General features: G+C 43.5%; 2 protein-coding genes across 2 annotated transcripts; both read left to right on the top strand.

The window, feature by feature from the left end:
* Positions 1-4,399: 4,399 nt before the first annotated feature.
* Positions 4,400-7,549, top strand: LOC117886782 (ferritin heavy chain A-like). Its single transcript, XM_034788828.1, has 4 exons — positions 4,400-4,567; positions 5,322-5,468; positions 6,026-6,151; positions 7,307-7,549. Exons 1-4 carry the CDS (start codon positions 4,466-4,468, stop codon positions 7,460-7,462), a joined length of 531 nt encoding a protein of 176 aa, XP_034644719.1. The 5' UTR covers positions 4,400-4,465; the 3' UTR covers positions 7,463-7,549.
* Positions 7,550-14,500: 6,951 nt separating this feature from the next.
* On the top strand, positions 14,501-17,381 carry LOC117886758 (ferritin heavy chain A-like). The gene is made up of 3 exons (XM_034788803.1): positions 14,501-14,690; positions 16,418-16,564; positions 17,235-17,381. Exons 1-3 carry the CDS (start codon positions 14,574-14,576, stop codon positions 17,379-17,381), a joined length of 411 nt encoding a protein of 136 aa, XP_034644694.1. The 5' UTR covers positions 14,501-14,573.
* The last annotated feature ends 957 nt before the right edge of the window (positions 17,382-18,338 follow it).

Genomic DNA, 18,338 nt, shown 5'->3' with positions numbered 1-18,338 from the left:
GGAGGTGGGGATGAAGGGGACAGCCAGAACCCTGCCACCTGGGCTAGGGCTCACCCACTCTGCCCCAATCCCCCACCAGGACGTGGCAAGGCTCTGGCTGTCCACCCTGGGGTGGCAGCACCAGTGCAGAAGTAAAGGTGGCAATAGGGTGCTAAGCCTGTTGTGACAAGTGAGAGGGAGGCAATGTGAAATTAATCACTTACCTCTGTACTGGTGCAGCACTGCCTTCAGAGCTGGGTGGCAGTAATGCCCTGGGGGGAGGGGGTGATCTAAGTTTGAGAACCACTGCCTTGGATGTGCTTGCAACTAAAAGCAAGGTTCTGCAGTTAAAGTTCTCTACTGCTAGCTGTGCTGTGTAAGGAACTCCTAGTCTTTAATCCATCCCAGTGGAGATCATTCTTATGAGCCCCTAGGGGTGTGGGGGTGTGTGTATAAACATATTGCTTTCCAGGGTGACATGGTCCATTCTCCATTTGCTACTACCATAGAGGTTTGCAGTGTGGTGGATCTGAGCTGCTGTCCCCCCTGCTGGTCCTATTTCTAGAGCTGAGGTTCCTCTGTGTGTGTTGGGGGGGAGGGTTTTTTCCTGCTGGCCCAAGTCATACATGGATTGTAGTTTTCTCCTCGTCTGTATGTGGTTGGTTGTGTAGTTTTCCCCCAGTTCCCTACAAGATGTAGCAACCTACTTGCGAAGCAACTGCTGTATCAGTTGCCTGCATTGCAGGGACTTAGTCTACTGTTGAGGCACCCTTGACCCATCAGTTCTCCACTTTCAGTGTTTCTTCATTAGTCCTCAAACTGGCTATTTTAGCCAGAGCTTGAGGACAGGACCAACCTCTGCATTTTCTCTCCTGTAGTAATGAGGTGGCAAAATATTGACTGTCAGTAATCATGACAGTGAAGCGCAAAAGGGCTGGATTGGCTCTCTCCTTTTCCCTTTTACTGCAGCTCTGACTCCTGGAGTCCCACTAATGGAGAAAGTGCAGGCTACATAGCAGCTGGGGAAACCACCTCACCAACCTGGGAGTACCCCAGAATGGTATGGGAGAGTCCTTGTTTGACAAGTCCACCGGGGGGGGGGGGGCAGATGAATGCTGGTCCTGAAGACTGGCGCCCATAGCAGAGCTGAAATGGCTGACTCTTATTGTCTGAGAATAAAACTTGTGTGTGGGGTTTTTTGTGTGTTCTACTGTAGCTATGCTGTCATCTATTTGATGCTCTGGGGAACCAGCTGAGTAGCTGACGGGAAGAAAGGTCCTCAGCTGGAGATAAAAAAATAAGTTCAAAAAATCAGCTGTGAGTGTAATGGGGGAAGACTGGGAGGTGAGGGAAATAATTCAAAGCAGCTTTGTACTCCTTAGTGTGGTTTTAGAGATTATCCGTATGTACTAAACAGAGTAGAGGCCTCCTAGCAATGCTTCTCTCACTCTAGTACAAGATCCCCACAAAGATTATTTCTTCATTCATGCCACTACATCCACCCTACTGCTAACACAGGAGATTTTACAGGAAAATGGCAACAGTTGGGCCAGTGAAACTAATGGGTAATAGGCTGCAGTAGTTTCTACAGCATAGAAACATCTTTCAAACTTCATGTATCAGGGGGTAGCCGTGTTAGTCTGTATCCACAAAAACAACAAGGAGTCTGGTGGCACCTTAAAGACTAACAGATTTATTTGGGCATAAGCTTTCGTGAGTAAAAACCTTACTTCTTCGGATGCATAGAGTGGAAGTTACAGATGCAGGCATTATATACCTTCTGAAGTGCAGGGGTTCTCAGAACAACTTTTTCTGGTGGCCTCAGGGTGTGGCCACCACCCCTCACTGGGGCCGCTCTGAAAATTTTTCCAAACCTAACTCCCCCCTGCTGTTACAGGCTCAAGCCCAGGGCCCACTGCACACACACACACTGGTCCTATGCGTATGCAGAGGTGCTGCCTGCAGCCAGGAGCGGCGCAAGGAGCATTGCCGCCTAGGGCAGCAAAAATCCTCCTCTGAGGATTCAGCAGTAGGGGTCCTTTTGGAGCAAGTGAAAAACCCAGAGCAGAAGGACCCCCCCACACCGAATTTCTGCCAAGGGTGGTAAAAAGCCACCCCCCCCCCCCAATCCTGGACTAGATGACCTCCTGAGGTCCCTTCCAACCCTGATATTCTGATTCTATCATGTGAACAGGCTCTGCAGTACACCGGCTTCTCCATTGTTTCTTGGCTTGCTAGACAACAGCACTCTGCTTAGCTTCCATGCTAGGTTCCACTTGCCCAAATCTGACAAGGGACCCATCCTTGTGCTCAAGACATCTTCTCAAGCCAAATTAAAGCCAGGACACATCTTCTAGCTTTCCACTTCTGGGAGGGTTTAATCTACCCTTAGGGAAAGGGGACTTCTTTATTACCAATACATTCAAAGATGCTAACAATACTGTACAGCCTGGGCAAACTGCTTTCCAGCCAAGCAGAGTTTCCACCATGCTGAGGCTCAACAACACTTCCTGGTGAAACAGGATATAGTGATATGCATGCAGACTGCTGCCCTGTCAGCAGTAATGCACTGAAAAACTCAACCCAAGTGGTTAATGCAAAGTGTTTGTTTTCTGTTCTCTTAACTGACACATGTATTTTTGTGTGTATATATAGATATAAAAAAAACCCAAACAATGGTAAAGATTCAAATCTGCTTGTCACAATATAAACTTATTTTCGCCAAGCAAGTATGTGTGTGTCGCCTTTCACGTGACGGCCAAATGCAGTAGGATGTAAAGCCATCCTAATGCTGCCTTTGTGATAAATAGACAAAAAGTTGCCTTGTTGCTATGCAGAAAAACACACAATTATGCTGACTGTGGACTGTAGGATGTTAACTATAATATTACTTTACTGTAGTTATGGTAAAGAAATGTGAAACTCTGGATAGTTAAGCAAATAGAGGGCCAGTTCTGCCATGCCATTCAAGTGTTTCCAAAACGTACATGCATACATCGCTTGTTGGATGCAACCACTTTTGGCACCAGAATTAATGGAAGGCAGGACATATTTTGGCTACTTAGGTAGCACTGGGGCAACTCTGAGTTCCAAAAAGGTATCGCTGGCTTTTTGTTTAATATCCAGCAGGCAAATGTCTGTTTGAGGTGAAGTTTTTTTAAAAAGATGCTGGGGGATTCAGACAGTAGCTCAAAAATCTGAGCTCAGTTACTGTATCTGTAGTGTAACTTAAATCAAATAAATGGTGTAGCTGAGCTTGGAATATGGCTCAAAATGCCAAATGTTACATACAAGAGCAAGTAACTGGGGATGAATGAGGAATTCTGCAGGTGAAGATTTCAGGAAAGGAAGCATCATGAATAACTAGCTAGGGGAGGGTATAGCCATCCGCTTCCAAAAAGATATCCCTGGACTCCAGAGTAAGGATCCAAAATACTGTGCTAACAGTAGTGTAAGCTGCTGCATATTGGATTATTACTATAGTGTGTTTTTAATAAAGATCCTACCATTACAGCAGTCAAAAAGGAGATGAGGTTGCTTGGAGCTAGGTCAGTCCTACCTCAAGATGTATATCTGGGCAGTAGGTTCTGCTACTGGACTGTTAGTGCCAACATGGACCTGTAAGAAACCCTACAGGCTGGGCTTACTTGAGCCAAATGCCTCAAACCACACCCCTTTCTACATATTGGTCCCATCCTGTCTTCATGATGTTATCATTTTCCCAGAGATGCTTTTTGTGTCTGTATCCTTGATTCCCTCTTGTATTCCCCTGGTCCCTGAAAATCTTTTTTCCTTTCGCTCAGATGCCCCTTTCTGTCCTTACAGCAGTATTTACTATGACACGACTTTGGGCTATGTGGACAGATCATGATGCCACAGTGGGAACTCCAGAGCTCTTGATATAACAAGCAATAGCAACCCGTATTTCCTGAGCTCAAAGAACTTATATATAGGCCCTGATAGACCTAAGAAAATATTGCACACAATGTTAAGATGGGTGGATCTCAGGTAATAGTCTCTCAAATTCTCCATTCTGTAACCATCTTCCCATTTAGGGCAAAATGGGAAATTGGCATTGTTGAGTCCTATAAAAGTAATGCTTAATGAGCCACACTTTTCTCAATAAAGAAACAGGCCAATTGGGCTGTTCTAGGAGTGTCCATTGCTCCCTGCTTTCCAAGGGTTTCCAAACAACTGTTGAGGTGTGTCTTATGGCTAATAACCTCTTTCACCTGTAGAAATTCAGTAATAGCCCCACCCACAATGCTGATTGGTTTTCTTGGTGAGAAAGGAAATTCCCATTGGATGGCAGCAGCTTGTCAGTCATACTTTTGTCCTTCTCAGAACTGTATTAATACCAAGTACTCTAAGACAGGCTTTTATACCCTTGTGTGGGTGAGCTCTTGCTTCAAGAGTGGTTGTGTAGAGGCTCTTTCAGTTGTAAGTGTCTGTTGGTGTTTTACACCTAAACCTTAGAGGTAAGGAAATGGAGTCCCAGGTGTGCCAGAACTTCCATGCTGACTGTGAGGCTGCTGTGAACCGCATGGTGAATATGGAGCTGTATGCCAGCTATGTCTACCTGTCTATGGTGAGTAGCTTTGTCTTAAAATCATATAAAATTTTGTCTTGAACAGGGCTAATCTTGTAGCCATAATTTATTGGAGAAGCATGTTTCCTGATGTGCTGGTGGTTTTGAAATGAGGGTATATTTCTCAATGTGATTCCTTCAAACCTAATGGCAACTGAAATGTCAAGGTTACTAACCTCTGATTGCCTTAGCAGCAAAACATATCAAGGTATTTATCTTAGTGAGCAACCTTCCTCTTTCATGAGTGGTGAGGACTATTATTGTCCCTCTTCTAGAATTCTGGGCAGCTATTTCCTCTTCTATCAAATTTTGGGTAACTCCACAATGCTGAAATCAACAGTAAAGAAACCTTGGTGCAAGTAGTGGATAAATGAAAGAGGATGAGGGAATGGGACAACTCCATTGATGCTGTAAACCACCTTAATAATGAACATAAGGTTTTGATGTCAGCAAAACATGTAGCACAATTTTTAGCTCATAGGGCAAAGTGCTGTATCACAGTGTGTCATGTGCAGCTGTTCTACCTATCTTTTATGTAGAGTAACTGTTAAGATTCAAAGGCCTAACCTCTTTCTATAGGTTATAGGAGTTGAGGGAGGTTAATTGCTATTACAGACTGATTTGGAATCTTGTAACTGTTTCTGGGGCAGTGGGTGGTGATATAGGGATTCAGACAAGATTCCTCCCCCTATAACTACTCACAAAGAGTTGAGACACTGGAAGGAAAATATCCTCTGCATTACTTTCTCTCTAGTCCTACTACTTTGATCGTGATGATGTAGCCCTCAGACATGTAGCAAAGTTCCTCAAGGAGCAGTCCCATGAGGAGAGGGAGCATGCAGAGAAGTTCCTGACCTACCAGAACAAGCGAGGGGGACAAGTTATCTTGCAGGATATCCAGGTGAATAAATATTTCAGTGAGTACCCAGAGAGCAGCTGATGGAATGACCCTGGCTCTAGAGTTTTATTCTGCATGTTACTAGTGGCAAATGGGTTTGTAGTCATTTGCTCCTCTACAGGACTGCTAACCTTTATTTATGAAACCATGTGTTTTTTCAAAAACATCTGAGGGGAGTTGAGGCTCCCAATCCCCTGCAGTAAAACCTCTTGCACTGCAAACTATGGTGACGAAGGCAGAGGTAGGGAGTGTCAGAGTACTGGTAGTACAGTTGGGGAGGTGGTAGATCAGGAGTAAGTAGCATTGGTAGAGCATTCTACAGTAGTCTTGGCCCTGAGTTTAGCTTACCTTCTCTTCCCCCCCCCCCCCCCCCATTGACACACTAAGTAATGGAGTAGCTCATAGAATTAAAGGATAAAATAGCTTGTTTCATCTTCAGAAATGGTGCAGTGTATTGTAAAAGGAGCCTGCTATCTGTGGTTCATAAATGAAACAGGTGGGGATGTCGTGTGTGGTGGGGTTTTTAAAATTTTTCTTTTAATGGTGGTCTGCCTTGACAGAAACCAGAGCGGGATGAATGGGGAAACAGCCTGGAGGCCCTGCAATGTGCCCTGCAGCTGGAGAAGACTCTGAACCAGGCCCTGCTGGACCTGCACAAGCTGGCTACTGAGAAGAATGACCCCCATGTGAGTACTAGCTAAATCTTAAATTGAGACCATGGGTGCACGCTCTTGGTACAGAGGGTACCTGCTCCCTGGTTGTGTCACTAGGTGTTGCCACAATAGAAATAAAGCACAAGGAAATGCAGGTGTTTGGATCAGAAGAGAGATTTGAACCATGGGCTCTTCTCTTGCCCTCTTACCTTACCTGTTTGTGTGGGGAAAGGCTTGTGCAGTTTCATGCCATGTGCATGAGGTGACTTCACAGTAGCCTTCCTGACTTGCAGTACTGATGGGAATTCCTTTACTGATCCTAGAACTGGAAGGGACCTTGAGGTCATCTAGTCCAGTCCCCTGCACTCAAGGCAGGACTAAGTAGTCTCATTCTAGACCATCCCTGACTGGTGTTCAGGGATTTTTAAGAGCAGGTTGGACAATGGAGATTCCACAACCTCTCTAGGGCAACTTATTCCAGTGCTTAGGAAAAACTTCTTAACTGTCAGGGTGATTAATGTCCAACCTAAACCTCCCTTGCTGCAATTTGAGCCCATTGCTTCGTGTCCTATCCTCAGAGGTTAAGGAGAACAACATTTCTCCCTTCTTGTAACAACCTTTTATGTATTTGAAAATGGTTGTCCCCTCTTGGTCTTCTCTCCAGACTGAAAAATGGTCATGTTTTCTAGACCTTTAATCATTTTTGTTGCTCTTCTCTGGACTTTCTCCAATTTGTCTACCTCTTTCCTGAAATGTGGCAGCCAGAGCTGGACACAATACTCCAGTTGAGGCCTAATCAGCATGGAGTAGAATGGAAGAATTATTTCTCAGTCTTGCTTACAATACTCCTCCATGCTAACTGATGGTAGAATGAGGCTTGTTAAAACTCTGTGGGTCCCTCATTTTTGGTGCTTGCCCATTGCAGATCAGGTGCTGTTGAGTGAGCAACTTTACATTCCCCTCCCCCCCCCCCCCCCCAAATGTGGTGGGAACTGATTTCTTTTGTCCATGCTTTGCCAACTTCAGCTTTGAGCAAGGTCACCAATGGGGGCTCCATGCTGCCTTCCTTTCCAGGCCCCCAGTGGACCATGGAGTCTCCCAATATTGACTTGTTGAGACAAATGTGCAAGTTCCATTTTTATAGCATTGGAACAATCCACCTTCACTTTACTTCTCTTCCCCCCCTAGCTCTATGACTTCCTGGAGTCTGAGTACCTGGAGGAGCAGGTGAAGGCCATCAAGCAGCTGGGAGACCATGTCACCAACCTGAAGCGCCTGGGAGTGCCCCAGAACGGCATGGGAGAGTACCTGTTTGACAAGCTCACCCTGGGGGAGAGCAGCTGAATGCAGTACAGGTTCTTGTGTTTAGAAGGAATGTCTTGCCTGAACTCAAAATAAAGAAGAATGAAAGCTGTTTTGGCTGTAACATGGCATTCACTGTGTGTGAGTAATATATAGGATGCCTCTAAACTGTATTGGAAGAAAGCATGGGAGGACATAATGTCATGAGGAGAATGAGGGACAGTGAAATTCAACTAACATTCTATACCACAACAGATGTGGCCCTATGAGGAGTTTATTCATACTAGTCTCTCCCCCCACCCCTCACACCACTGTGGCCATCTTGGTTCACACACTGAGGACTGAATTGGAGAACCTCCAGAACTTAAAAATTGAGCTGCTACAGTTTGTTTCCCCTCTTCTTCTTCCCCTCCCCCCACCAGAGAACTAGTACTAATCCAACTGCTTCCAGGAATCAAGAGACCTTAAACATACAGGGTTTGTCCCTTAAGATCTCTTAAAGGGAGTGTCGGGGGAAAAAACAAACCCAAGTCAAATGGGGATGAGGGAGGGAAGACAAGATTCCTTGCAGACTCCTGTAGCACTCACTTTAGCTGGTGTCTGCCATATAAAACCAGAGTTTGGCAGGTCACTCTGTGTTTGAGAGGCCCTGTATCAGGGCTGGATTGGGATAGCACAGTGAGTTATGTGCCAAGAAGGGACACATGGCCCCCTTCTGATTTTTAGATGGAACACTCCAGCAGCCTCCAGTTATCTGACCAGGATAGGCTGGTGGAAACCTATGTTCCCTGCTCAACTATGCATTAAAAGGGTGTGTTCTAGTGTAGGACCACCTCACCTACTGGGCACCTGCACCAAAGTGAAGCAGCTTCTAGTTGTGGCTGTTACTCCGCTCTACTCCTACCCTAAAAGACAAATGCAGGAAGGGGTGGGTGCTGGAACAATACCTCCTAGAAGGCACAGCAATGGCTGAAAGATGAAGCTAGACAACTTCAAACAGGAAATAAGGTGTACACTTTTAATGGTGACCGTAACTAACCCTTGAACAACTTAACAAGGGTTGTGGTGTGTTCTCCATCACTGACAACTTCTAAAAGATATTGGATCTTGGTCTGAAAAAAGAGATGCAGCAGGAATTGGGAGAAATTCTTGGGCTTGTCTTCTACAGATCCTCAGAGTAGATGATCACAATGGTTCCTTGTCTTGGAATCTGACTCAGTGGGGTGGTGGGTTGAGACCCATTGCCTCCAAAGGGGTTCTAACACCCCCTAGAAGGAAACCTGACAGGCCTAGCAGCAAAGGGAGGTGCTGAGCCTCGGCAGGAGAGAATTGTTCTGGAACCCACAGCAGGATGGGGCTTATCTTGTTGAAGGCCAGCACTGGCTGGGGCTCATTTTCACTGAGGAAACCCTGACTCAAAGAGAAGGGGGCAACTCTCTTCTAACTGCAGCACAGGCTTGTTGTAGTAGGAACTACAATTCTTGCCCTGGGGCAGACTCTCTCCTGCTCCAGGGCTCTACCCCCTCACTTTCCTTCCACACTAGGCCACCATCCTTACAGGCGCTCCTGGGTAGGATGAGACCTATTTCCACCCTCTTCTAAATGAACAACCGTACTTTCGTCTTTGGAATAAAAGCTTGTTAATTAACAGTAACACATGTGAGACCTCTCTTCTGCTGTGCATGGAGGATGAGATTAGGAGCCTTTCTGCAGGAACAATTCCCTTGGGTTTCTGTAGGTTAGAGGGTGGGGGTCATTTGCTTTCATGAAATAAAGCAGAGTGGCTTCTAAAAATTTTTTTTTTTTTTTTTTTTGGTGCAGTGAGAACATTCTACAGGGCATAGCTGTGAGAGGCACCTTCTTGCTCAGTATAACCCTGGGGAAGCTAATAGCTGCACTGATTGTCCTTGGGATCATGCTTTTGGCAGGCATGGAGTATCCCTCGTGTAATTGTTTCATTCTCTCAAACCTGGTTCATCGCTGCTACTTTCTTGTTTCCCCATTCAGTGTGCAGTAGTGCAATTATTGCAATAAGCAGAGATAGAGTTCTTCGGGGTAGAAGTGAATCCATTTTTTGTAGCCCCATGTGCTGAGAGTATGGGGTGGAGTGAAGAGACATGGATTGGAGAAGCTGGAAGATAATGCATAAATTCCCCATTCCACCTAAAATCACTATTGGGTTAATTTAAGGAATAACCTTATTAACTGGACTGTAAAACTTTACTGAATCATGCTAGCTTTTCATACTCACTTCACCTATATATTAAATTATTTCTATCCTATCCCTCCCTGACTTTAAGGAAGGGAAGACTACATTTTATAAAAGTGTTTGATCTCTTGATAATACATGATTTATTGCTATTAACCTTTAGATCACACTTTGGCTGTTCTGGTTTCATTTACTTTGTTCAGTTAATATTCTGTATCTTCAAAAGAAATCTTCAAAGTAGAACTTCAATCAAATCATAGTTGTGCGTGTTGTCTTCCTGGATTAAATGTATACCCACAGCCAGCACAGTTCTGGCTAGGGTGACAGAAGGTTGTTTAAACTGTTTCAAGAGGATGTGTGTGCACAATGCAAAATTCTTCTTGCGTCCATGATTATCTATAAAACAGAGGGGTGTACTTTTCAATCTTACATGACTCAAGTTGACTTGATGCCAAAGAAAGTTGTAGATGGTCAGCCCCCTGGAATATCAGGCAACTTATGTATTTAAGTTCCCACTCCTGCAACAAGTCCTGCATTGGTGAAGCCTTTTACCCATGTAGAACACCATGGACGTCCATGAGGTTTTGTATAGAGGCAGGGATCTGCCTGCATGGAGCTTGTTGCAAGATTAAGGCACCCAAATCTGAAAGTTGGGTCTTTTTTAATATTACATGTATATTTTTAAATTTTCATTCCATTTCCCATAATACAAAGAAAATGAGCATTTTCCTTGAAATCCCCACTCTTCTTCCCTCCATGAGATTGGAAACTTACTTTTTGGGCTAAGACTAAAGATGGAGACTTTCAGCTCCAAAGCACAGATTTTTTTTTTCTAATGAGTTATGATGAAGGCTCCAATCTGCAAAGGTGTGCGTATGTGCTTAACTTTACTACCAGGAGAACTTTTATTGCTTTCACGGGGACTGCTCAGATTAGTAAAGTTCAAGACGGGTTTGCTGCTCTGGGACCTTACAGAGAACAAAGTGCTCAAGTGCCAGACCTTGCCTAGTGTATATGCTAATATCAAACTGTATTTTTCTCTGCTATGCTAAATTATATATAGTGTAGCTTTGTCTTTTTAGTTCTTCAGATTACTCACTTCATGAAAGCAGATACTTATTTCAGAAATGGTTAAAAAATACAGCCAATATATGTAAATAATTCCCACTGGCTCCTGGCTAATCTACTATCCTCATCCTGTACAGAATCAGTAAACCAACAGAAACCAAGACATATTAAAAATGGATGGAACCAGGAAAACATTCTTGAAAGGCTTTTGCTCAAGTGATTGACACAGATTGGAATAAATGCATGTTGTTGCTTGTGCTCACTTATGGGGATCTGAACTTTCAGATTTGGAAAGATAAGGCCCTTTCCTCCTCGCTGTCTTTGGGTGCTAGTGCCAGCAAACTCCTGATATCCCAGATGGGTGGTATCTATTAAAACTGTATATAAAGGTTTCTGTCATGGCTATTAATATGGCACCTTCCCCCTATCCCATACTTACCTTAAATTCTCCTATGGGCCCCTCCCAATGTATTATCTAACATCACAGCTATATCAGATGTGCCTCTCCTGCAAGTAGTAGGATAAGATTAAAGCCACTTGCTAACTGTCTCCTCCACCATCATCCTAGTTAATAGAGAATTTAAGGAGTCATGCCAGTACTTATCTCTGCTCTAGTTTTCTGGTATGCTAACATCCTAGCAGCAGACTGTCCCTCTTGTCATCAGGTTGTGGACCATCCATGACCACAGAGCATGAGTGTGTAAGAGGCATTACTGTAGGGAGAGCTAAATTAACAGAGAAGAGCCTCCAGAGCTTCCACTGTAACAGGGAAGTAAAGTTTCACAGAACTAACCACCATACAGAGGAACTGTATGGATGCTTAGGAAATACCACAAAAAACACCATGCATGCTCCAAGGCCTTGGCTACACTTACCAGCTAGTTCGACGGCTGGAAATCGAAGTTCTGGGTTCGACTTATCGCGTCTAGTCTGGACGCGATAAGTCGAACCCGGAAGTGCTTGCCGTCGACTGCGGTACTCCAGCTTGGCGAGAGGAGTACCGCGGAGTCGACGGGGGAGCCTGCCTGCCGCGTGTGGACCAAGGTAAGTTCGAACTAAGGTACTTCGACTTCAGCTACGTTATTCACGTAGCTGAAGTTGCGTACCTTAGTTCGAATTGGGGGGGGGTAGTGTAGACCAAGCCCAAGAAACACGCTCCCAAGCTCTACATTTTAGTTACCTCATTGCAGACCACTGTGGGCAGACACATTTATTAGGTGACTTGTAATCATTACATGCATAATGCATTAAAAACACAAGAAACCAGAGAGCATTCTGCTTGATACAGTCCTTCTCTCCTCAGCAGTATCATTTTAACAAGTTAACTATACAGGGGAGTCCTTTTTTCCTCGATGGAAATACTGTCATAGCCCCACCCACAGTGCTGAGTGGCATTGATGAAGAAGGATATTTCCATTGGGCAGCAGTAGCTGCCAGTCGCACTCCCACCTTGTTGGGGATGGTATTAGTACCTGCTGTGCTAGGGTAGAGGCATCTACATTTATTCTGATGATGTGTTCTTCATTCATTAGTGTTAGAACAGGCTCTAAGTTAGTATTTTATACCTATATTTTTTTTAGACAGAGATATGGACTCCCAGGTGTATCAGAACTTTCACTCTGAGAACTTTCACATCAGTGAACCTAGAGTTATATGCTAGCTATATCTACTTGTCAGTGGTAAGGCCTTATTGGTTCTAGTATTCTAAAATAGAGAGTACAATGTATTGTAGCCATATGACAAAAAGAAAATTCTTGTAAAGATGTTTGGTTGAGGATAACAAGTTTTGCTAGGGCTAGTATTCTCTGATTAGTAGCTCTTAATGGTGTAAGTATGTAAGTGAATACAGGTGTGCTCTCTTTAGTAAGGATATTGAGGTTGTTGTGTTAGATCTTTCAGGATACAAAGCAAACTCAGCTCATCTTCACTAGCTATTTAAAGACACCTTAGGCTGTTGAGGAGAACTACACTGACTAAAAAACTCCTCTGCTAACAGCTTGTATCAAAGCCATACATCAACAAACATAGTATTACAGTGACTTGTACATCCCGGTCTCTTAATAGAAAGACCAGTACTATTAACTGAATATGGGAGAATTCCTTACATGATGGAACTCTGGGAAGTCCATGATTAACTCCAGGGAAGTGGAAGTTCTGAGGCTCTGATGGCATAAACTCAAGGTTTATGTAATCACGCAAGCCCAAATCACATGTAAGAGTTGGGGGAGAAATGAGGGTTGTGTAGGCAGCTGTTTTTTTCCACCCACCTGTTTACTTTACATAGTCTATAACCTATTAAATATAAGTCTGAATTGTATTGTTTAACTGAGTTCTGTAGAGTTTGTTCCTGAAAACTAGGCCCGGACTTATTGGGTGAAGGGATATTTCCTGAGAAAGGAAATCAAATAGTGGGGAGCTGAGGAAGTTACAAGTGCAGAATGAATCCAATGGCACCATGTGCCCCGGTGAACAATTTCTCCATCATATGCATAATACACATGTTTTTATAAATGAAATGAGTGTTCCTTGAGTTGGTGCCTTTTTTGCAAAAATATATTGGAGTGCCCATTCTCCAATAGATCCATTAGCTCCATTTTCTGGTGTTCTTAGAAAATTGGTCATGGATGTTTCTGCAGCTACCATCAGAAAATCCAGAAAGAGAGCGTACCCTATGAAGAACTCATCTGTAATATCAAGAACTACAAACACAGCTATGTAACCCATGGGTGAGTGTGTGTTATAGGTCTGCCTCAGTGTCCCTTTCATAGAGGATATGAGTCTGTTCCAGCCTCACTGAGAAAGCTTTAGTTTTTAAACTCAAACTGTAGTAGCTCAATTTTTAAGTTCTGGAGGTTCTCCAATTCAATCCTCAGTGTGTGAACCAAGATGGCCACAGTGGTTACTACACTTCTACTTAAGCTCCTGATATTTACAAATGCATTAGCATGTCACATCATCCCACATTCTTCTTATTCTCGCTTCAGTTTGATTTTTCCCCCCATCCTTCCATGTCTTGACTGTTCTTACTTCTCTGTGTTCTGAAGATGCTCCTGTCAGGTACATCAGATTCTTACAACTGTTTCAGCAGTTCCTGATTGTTTCTGCTGCTTTCCTTTGTCCCTGACTCAGATTTCATCTCACTGCTCTCTGATATCCCCGCTATCACTATTCTGTGACAGACATCAGGTGATCTGAATGTACAGAAACTAGAGATGGGTCTGAACCAAAACCCCACATCCAAAAATAACTGAACTCTGAGGATGTTCAGATCTGGGTCTGGACATTGCAGCTGGCTCCATTCTAGAATGGGTCAATCCAAAATTCCAGATCTAGACCCCTGAACTGAGTGGTTCAGGGGAAGCAGGACTTCAGAGCTTTCTATATAACAGGCAGATTATCACACAGCTTTACTAGTAGGTAAGTAACCTTGACACCATTCAAAAGATAGTATTGGAAACAATAAGACATACCATTACAGGCATAATTCCCTCAAACTTCCCATTTTAGCTCTTCTTCCTTGGGCAATTGGGTGTAATTACTAGCCCATTTTCTTTGCACTCAGTGCAAGAAAACCAGAGATTTTCCTGTAGTGACTATGCTGTTCTAAGAAAGTATCAATAAACCCCTAAAGTTACAGGACAACAGGTGCTCTGTATTACTGAATCATCCGCTCAGCTGGGGCAATTCTGTTACAAACCATCCCCAGAATGCTGACTGGTTCCTGGAAGAGGGGAGAAATTTCAATTGGTTGGAGAGCCCATGACAAGCACATTCATCCTACTCTGAAGAGTATTAATGCCAGATGTGGAATGTAACCCAGACTCTGGGTTCAGTGGTGTTTAAATTGTTAGTTTATACTGAAATTTAGATCCAGCTATGAGTAGTAGTGTAATGGAGTCTCAGTTGTGTCAAAACTTTCATCGTGAATGCATGGCTGCCATCAATCGGATGGTGAACTTGGAACTGTATGCTAGCTATGTATATCTCTCTATGGTGAGTGCTGGCTGTATGCTTAATGGTTTAAAATAGAAGCACTTCTAAAAGCTCTTTTCCTGAGTAATATTTTGAACTGCAGCTGTTCGGGGCAAAATGTAGAATTTTTTTTTTTAAATATATATAAATTACTGAGATGGGAAAAGACCTGTTAGATCTCTCTGCTAAATCTGGATTGTTTCTCATAATACTTTTTCTCTTTTTAAATTTGGTGGCTAGTTTGTACAGCTTTCAAAGCCCTAAATCATGATTTGCACAGGCTAATAAATCTTGTCAAAAGTCTTTTGTGATATTCAGTCTATTTCTGTGCATAATTCCTAGTTATCCTCCAAGACACCAGCCTAACTGTCTTGTCATACTTGGTGTCTATACTTGTCAAATATCTATAGGGCAGATGGACATGGCAAGTCCATCTTGGTCATCTCTAAAGCAAACTATAGATATTCAGCCCTTCTAATCTTTCTAATTTAATTAATGTAGTCCCCCAATATACTTATTGCTTTACATTCCACTCAGGTCAGTTTTCCTATAACTTCTGAAAAAATGTAGCCCAAAACTGAGCACCCCATTCTGGCATAGGGAGCTTATAGATTAGATTTGAACTGTATATTGTTACTATCTAGCAGTATGCAGTTTCCAGGCAGCACACCTGTTTGAAAATGAGAATTTTATTCTTCTGAGGAGAAACTGATATTTCAATGTTTGTTTTTTGTCTTGAATCAGGATAAAATTGTGAAATTTTTGTAAAACAAAAAGCTTCAATTAGGAAACACGGCAACACTTTGCCTGAACACTCAAAATGTTTTGTTTCAGGTTGGTTTGACAGTGACCTGCATCTGCCTGAGCTGCCATAGTGCCTCATGGGAGTTGTAGTCCACCCTGGGAGCCTGGAATAGAGAACTAAATTTCCCATGTTACACTATAGCCATTCAGTGCTTCCAAGCAGGTGGTTGGACTGAGTGGGGAGGAGGAAGTAGGGAAAAGAAAGCTCTAAATCTGAGGTGGCTCCAGAGCAGAGTCGGTAGCGGGGAAGGAGCTGTAACTGTAATTCCCATTGTATTAATCACCTAAGAATATATGCCTCTATTGCACTTTAATGTTTCAGTTGCTTTTAAAATTGTGTGGCTGTGTTCATTGTCGATAACTCAATGAAGCTATCTGCTCAATGAGCAGCTCAGTGTGTCCTTGTATGGAGATGGGGGACATAATTCAACAAAAGCAAATGGTAGCAAATTCAAAACTGTTAAAAGGCTGTATTTGTTCACTCAATGTGTAATTAGACTGTGGGATGCATTACCACAGATATTGTCAAGGCCAAGACATTTTTCAATATTCAAAGAGGGATTGGATAATTATATGGATAACAAGAATATCTAGAGTTAGAACAAGTAATACAGAAGTATTGGAATGGATAAAAACCTCATATTTTAAGCCAATCTCCTCTTAGTTTTAGGATGAGACATCCATGAGGAGGCAGATTGCATCACCTGTGCCTAATGTGTCGGTCCTGGACCTTCCTTTGAAGTAACTGATGCTAGCTAGTAGATGGCTCACAGGTTTTATAGAGTTGGGCAATTCCTACACTGGTGTTCAGACAATGTCTATTGCATACACACCTTATTACACATAAACAGGTAGCGGTACACTTGTCCAATGACAGATGATATGAATATATAGTCCCTCTTTAGGTCTAATTGCCTCCATTGATCTCCTGTCCCTCTCCCCAGTCCTATTACTTTGACCGTGATGACGTGGCCCTGAGGCACGTGGCCCAGTTCCAGAGGGAGCAGTCCCTCAAGGAAAGGGAACACGCAGAGAAGTTCCTGAAATACCAGAACAGACGAGGAGGACGTATTATCCTGCAGGACATAAAGGTGAGAAACCAATCAGGGTGCAAGAGAAAGATCTCTGGCACTAAGCATTCAAACAGGAGTCTAAATATTTGTTTTAGGTATAGTTTTTTGGCTGTAATTGATGAACTCCTACAGGAATATGACAGATGAGCTCAAGTAACAGCTCTCTAAATAGTTGGCTAGCTGACCTGTTTGTCTAGCTCTCTGACAAGAGGTATGGGCTTCAGAAGTAGATGTATTAGTGCTCTCGCTTGAAGGAGAGGGGTGACTGGCAACCACTAATCTTTGTGGTAAAGAGGTGGTGGTTTGAGGAAAGTATTTGGTCTAGAATACCAAGGTAAATGTTCTGCCAAGTTGATAGTCATACAGGTCTACCAGTGCAAGAAGCTTGCAGCCCACCAGCCTGAGTAAATTTTAGCTCTAACTGGTGTTACCACAGTCTGATACAGCATTGAGGCATATTACTTTAAATAGGAATAACTAAGAAAACAAGTTAAACAAAAGCCCAGTGAAAGCTTCAGTGAGGGGGGAATGAACTCCCTGTGCCAGTGAGGCACCTGGGTGATGGCCAAGCCACACTGCTTCACTTGCTAAACAGAGGTATTGCATGCTACAGATGGCACTGATTTCAGTAAGTGAAGCTAGAAGGCCATTTGTTAAAGGGCACATAACTTTGTTTGGGCTTGTACAGAAGCCCGAGCGGGATGAGTGGGGGAACAGCCTGGAGGCCCTGCAATGCGCCCTGCAGCTGGAGAAGACTCTGAACCAGGCCCTGCTGGACCTGCACAAGCTGGCTACAGAGCAGAATGACCCCCATGTGAGTATGTGTGGGAGTTGAGACTGAAGCGGAGATGTATATGGGAACATAAGCTACCTTTTCTGGTTGGGGATTGGGAGATTTCTAATATGACCACAGTGGCTGTTGGCCTATTTAGAATCTTTCAAACTAGAAGACGTTTATCTGTTTGAGATTCCCTGACTAGCAGTTCCACCATGTAATGGTAACCTCACAAAATGGAGGGCATTTTAACTGCAAGTGCTCAATTACACAATATTGACACAATACCTCGCCCTATGTAGTTGGCCATGAACAGGCTGCTTGGCACTCAACCCTGCATTGAAAAACAGGCCCAGGTCCTCAATGGAACTATGCTGGTTTGACAAGTGACTTCTACTAAATGAGGATCTGGTCCACAATTACAGCAAGACTGGAATCTACTGTCAATGATTTTTGATGGAAAATGTGGTTTCTACAAAATTGAAAAGTTTCCATTGGAGAAACCTCTTTCTACCAATATCTTTCAGATTTCTGTTGTGGGGGAGGAGGGGAGAATCTGAACAATTTAACTTTTGGGTCATTGTAACACAATCTCTCATCCTGAGCTGCCATGGGGTTGCAGGTGACTCATGTCCCTCTTCTCTTCTGTTGGCAGGGTGCTCTGTCCATGTTACAACTCACATGGTACACCCATTTCCTCTCTGGCTGAATCACAGTGGCGTATCATTCATGGAATGTTGTCTGATTGAGTTCTCAGGCTTATGGAGGAGAATGGGGGCATGTGGCACCAGAACGCCAACTCTCATGAGACATCACAGCAGCTCAGGCAGATCAGTTCCATGTCAAACTTAGCCAAAATGTGATGTTGCGTGTTTCTGAAATGGGGGTATGGGTGTGGAATTTTGTCCTGATTAGGAAACTCCAATTTTTTGAGGCTTCCATCCAGAGCTAGAATCATAGAAATGTAGGGCTGGAAGGGACCTCAAGAGGTCATTTAGTCCAGCTCTCTCTACAGAG

Source organism: Trachemys scripta, chromosome 13 (assembly GCF_013100865.1).
Source record: "Trachemys scripta elegans isolate TJP31775 chromosome 13, CAS_Tse_1.0, whole genome shotgun sequence".
NCBI lineage: Eukaryota > Metazoa > Chordata > Testudines > Emydidae > Trachemys > Trachemys scripta.
This window is presented reverse-complemented; position numbering and strand designations above follow the sequence as displayed.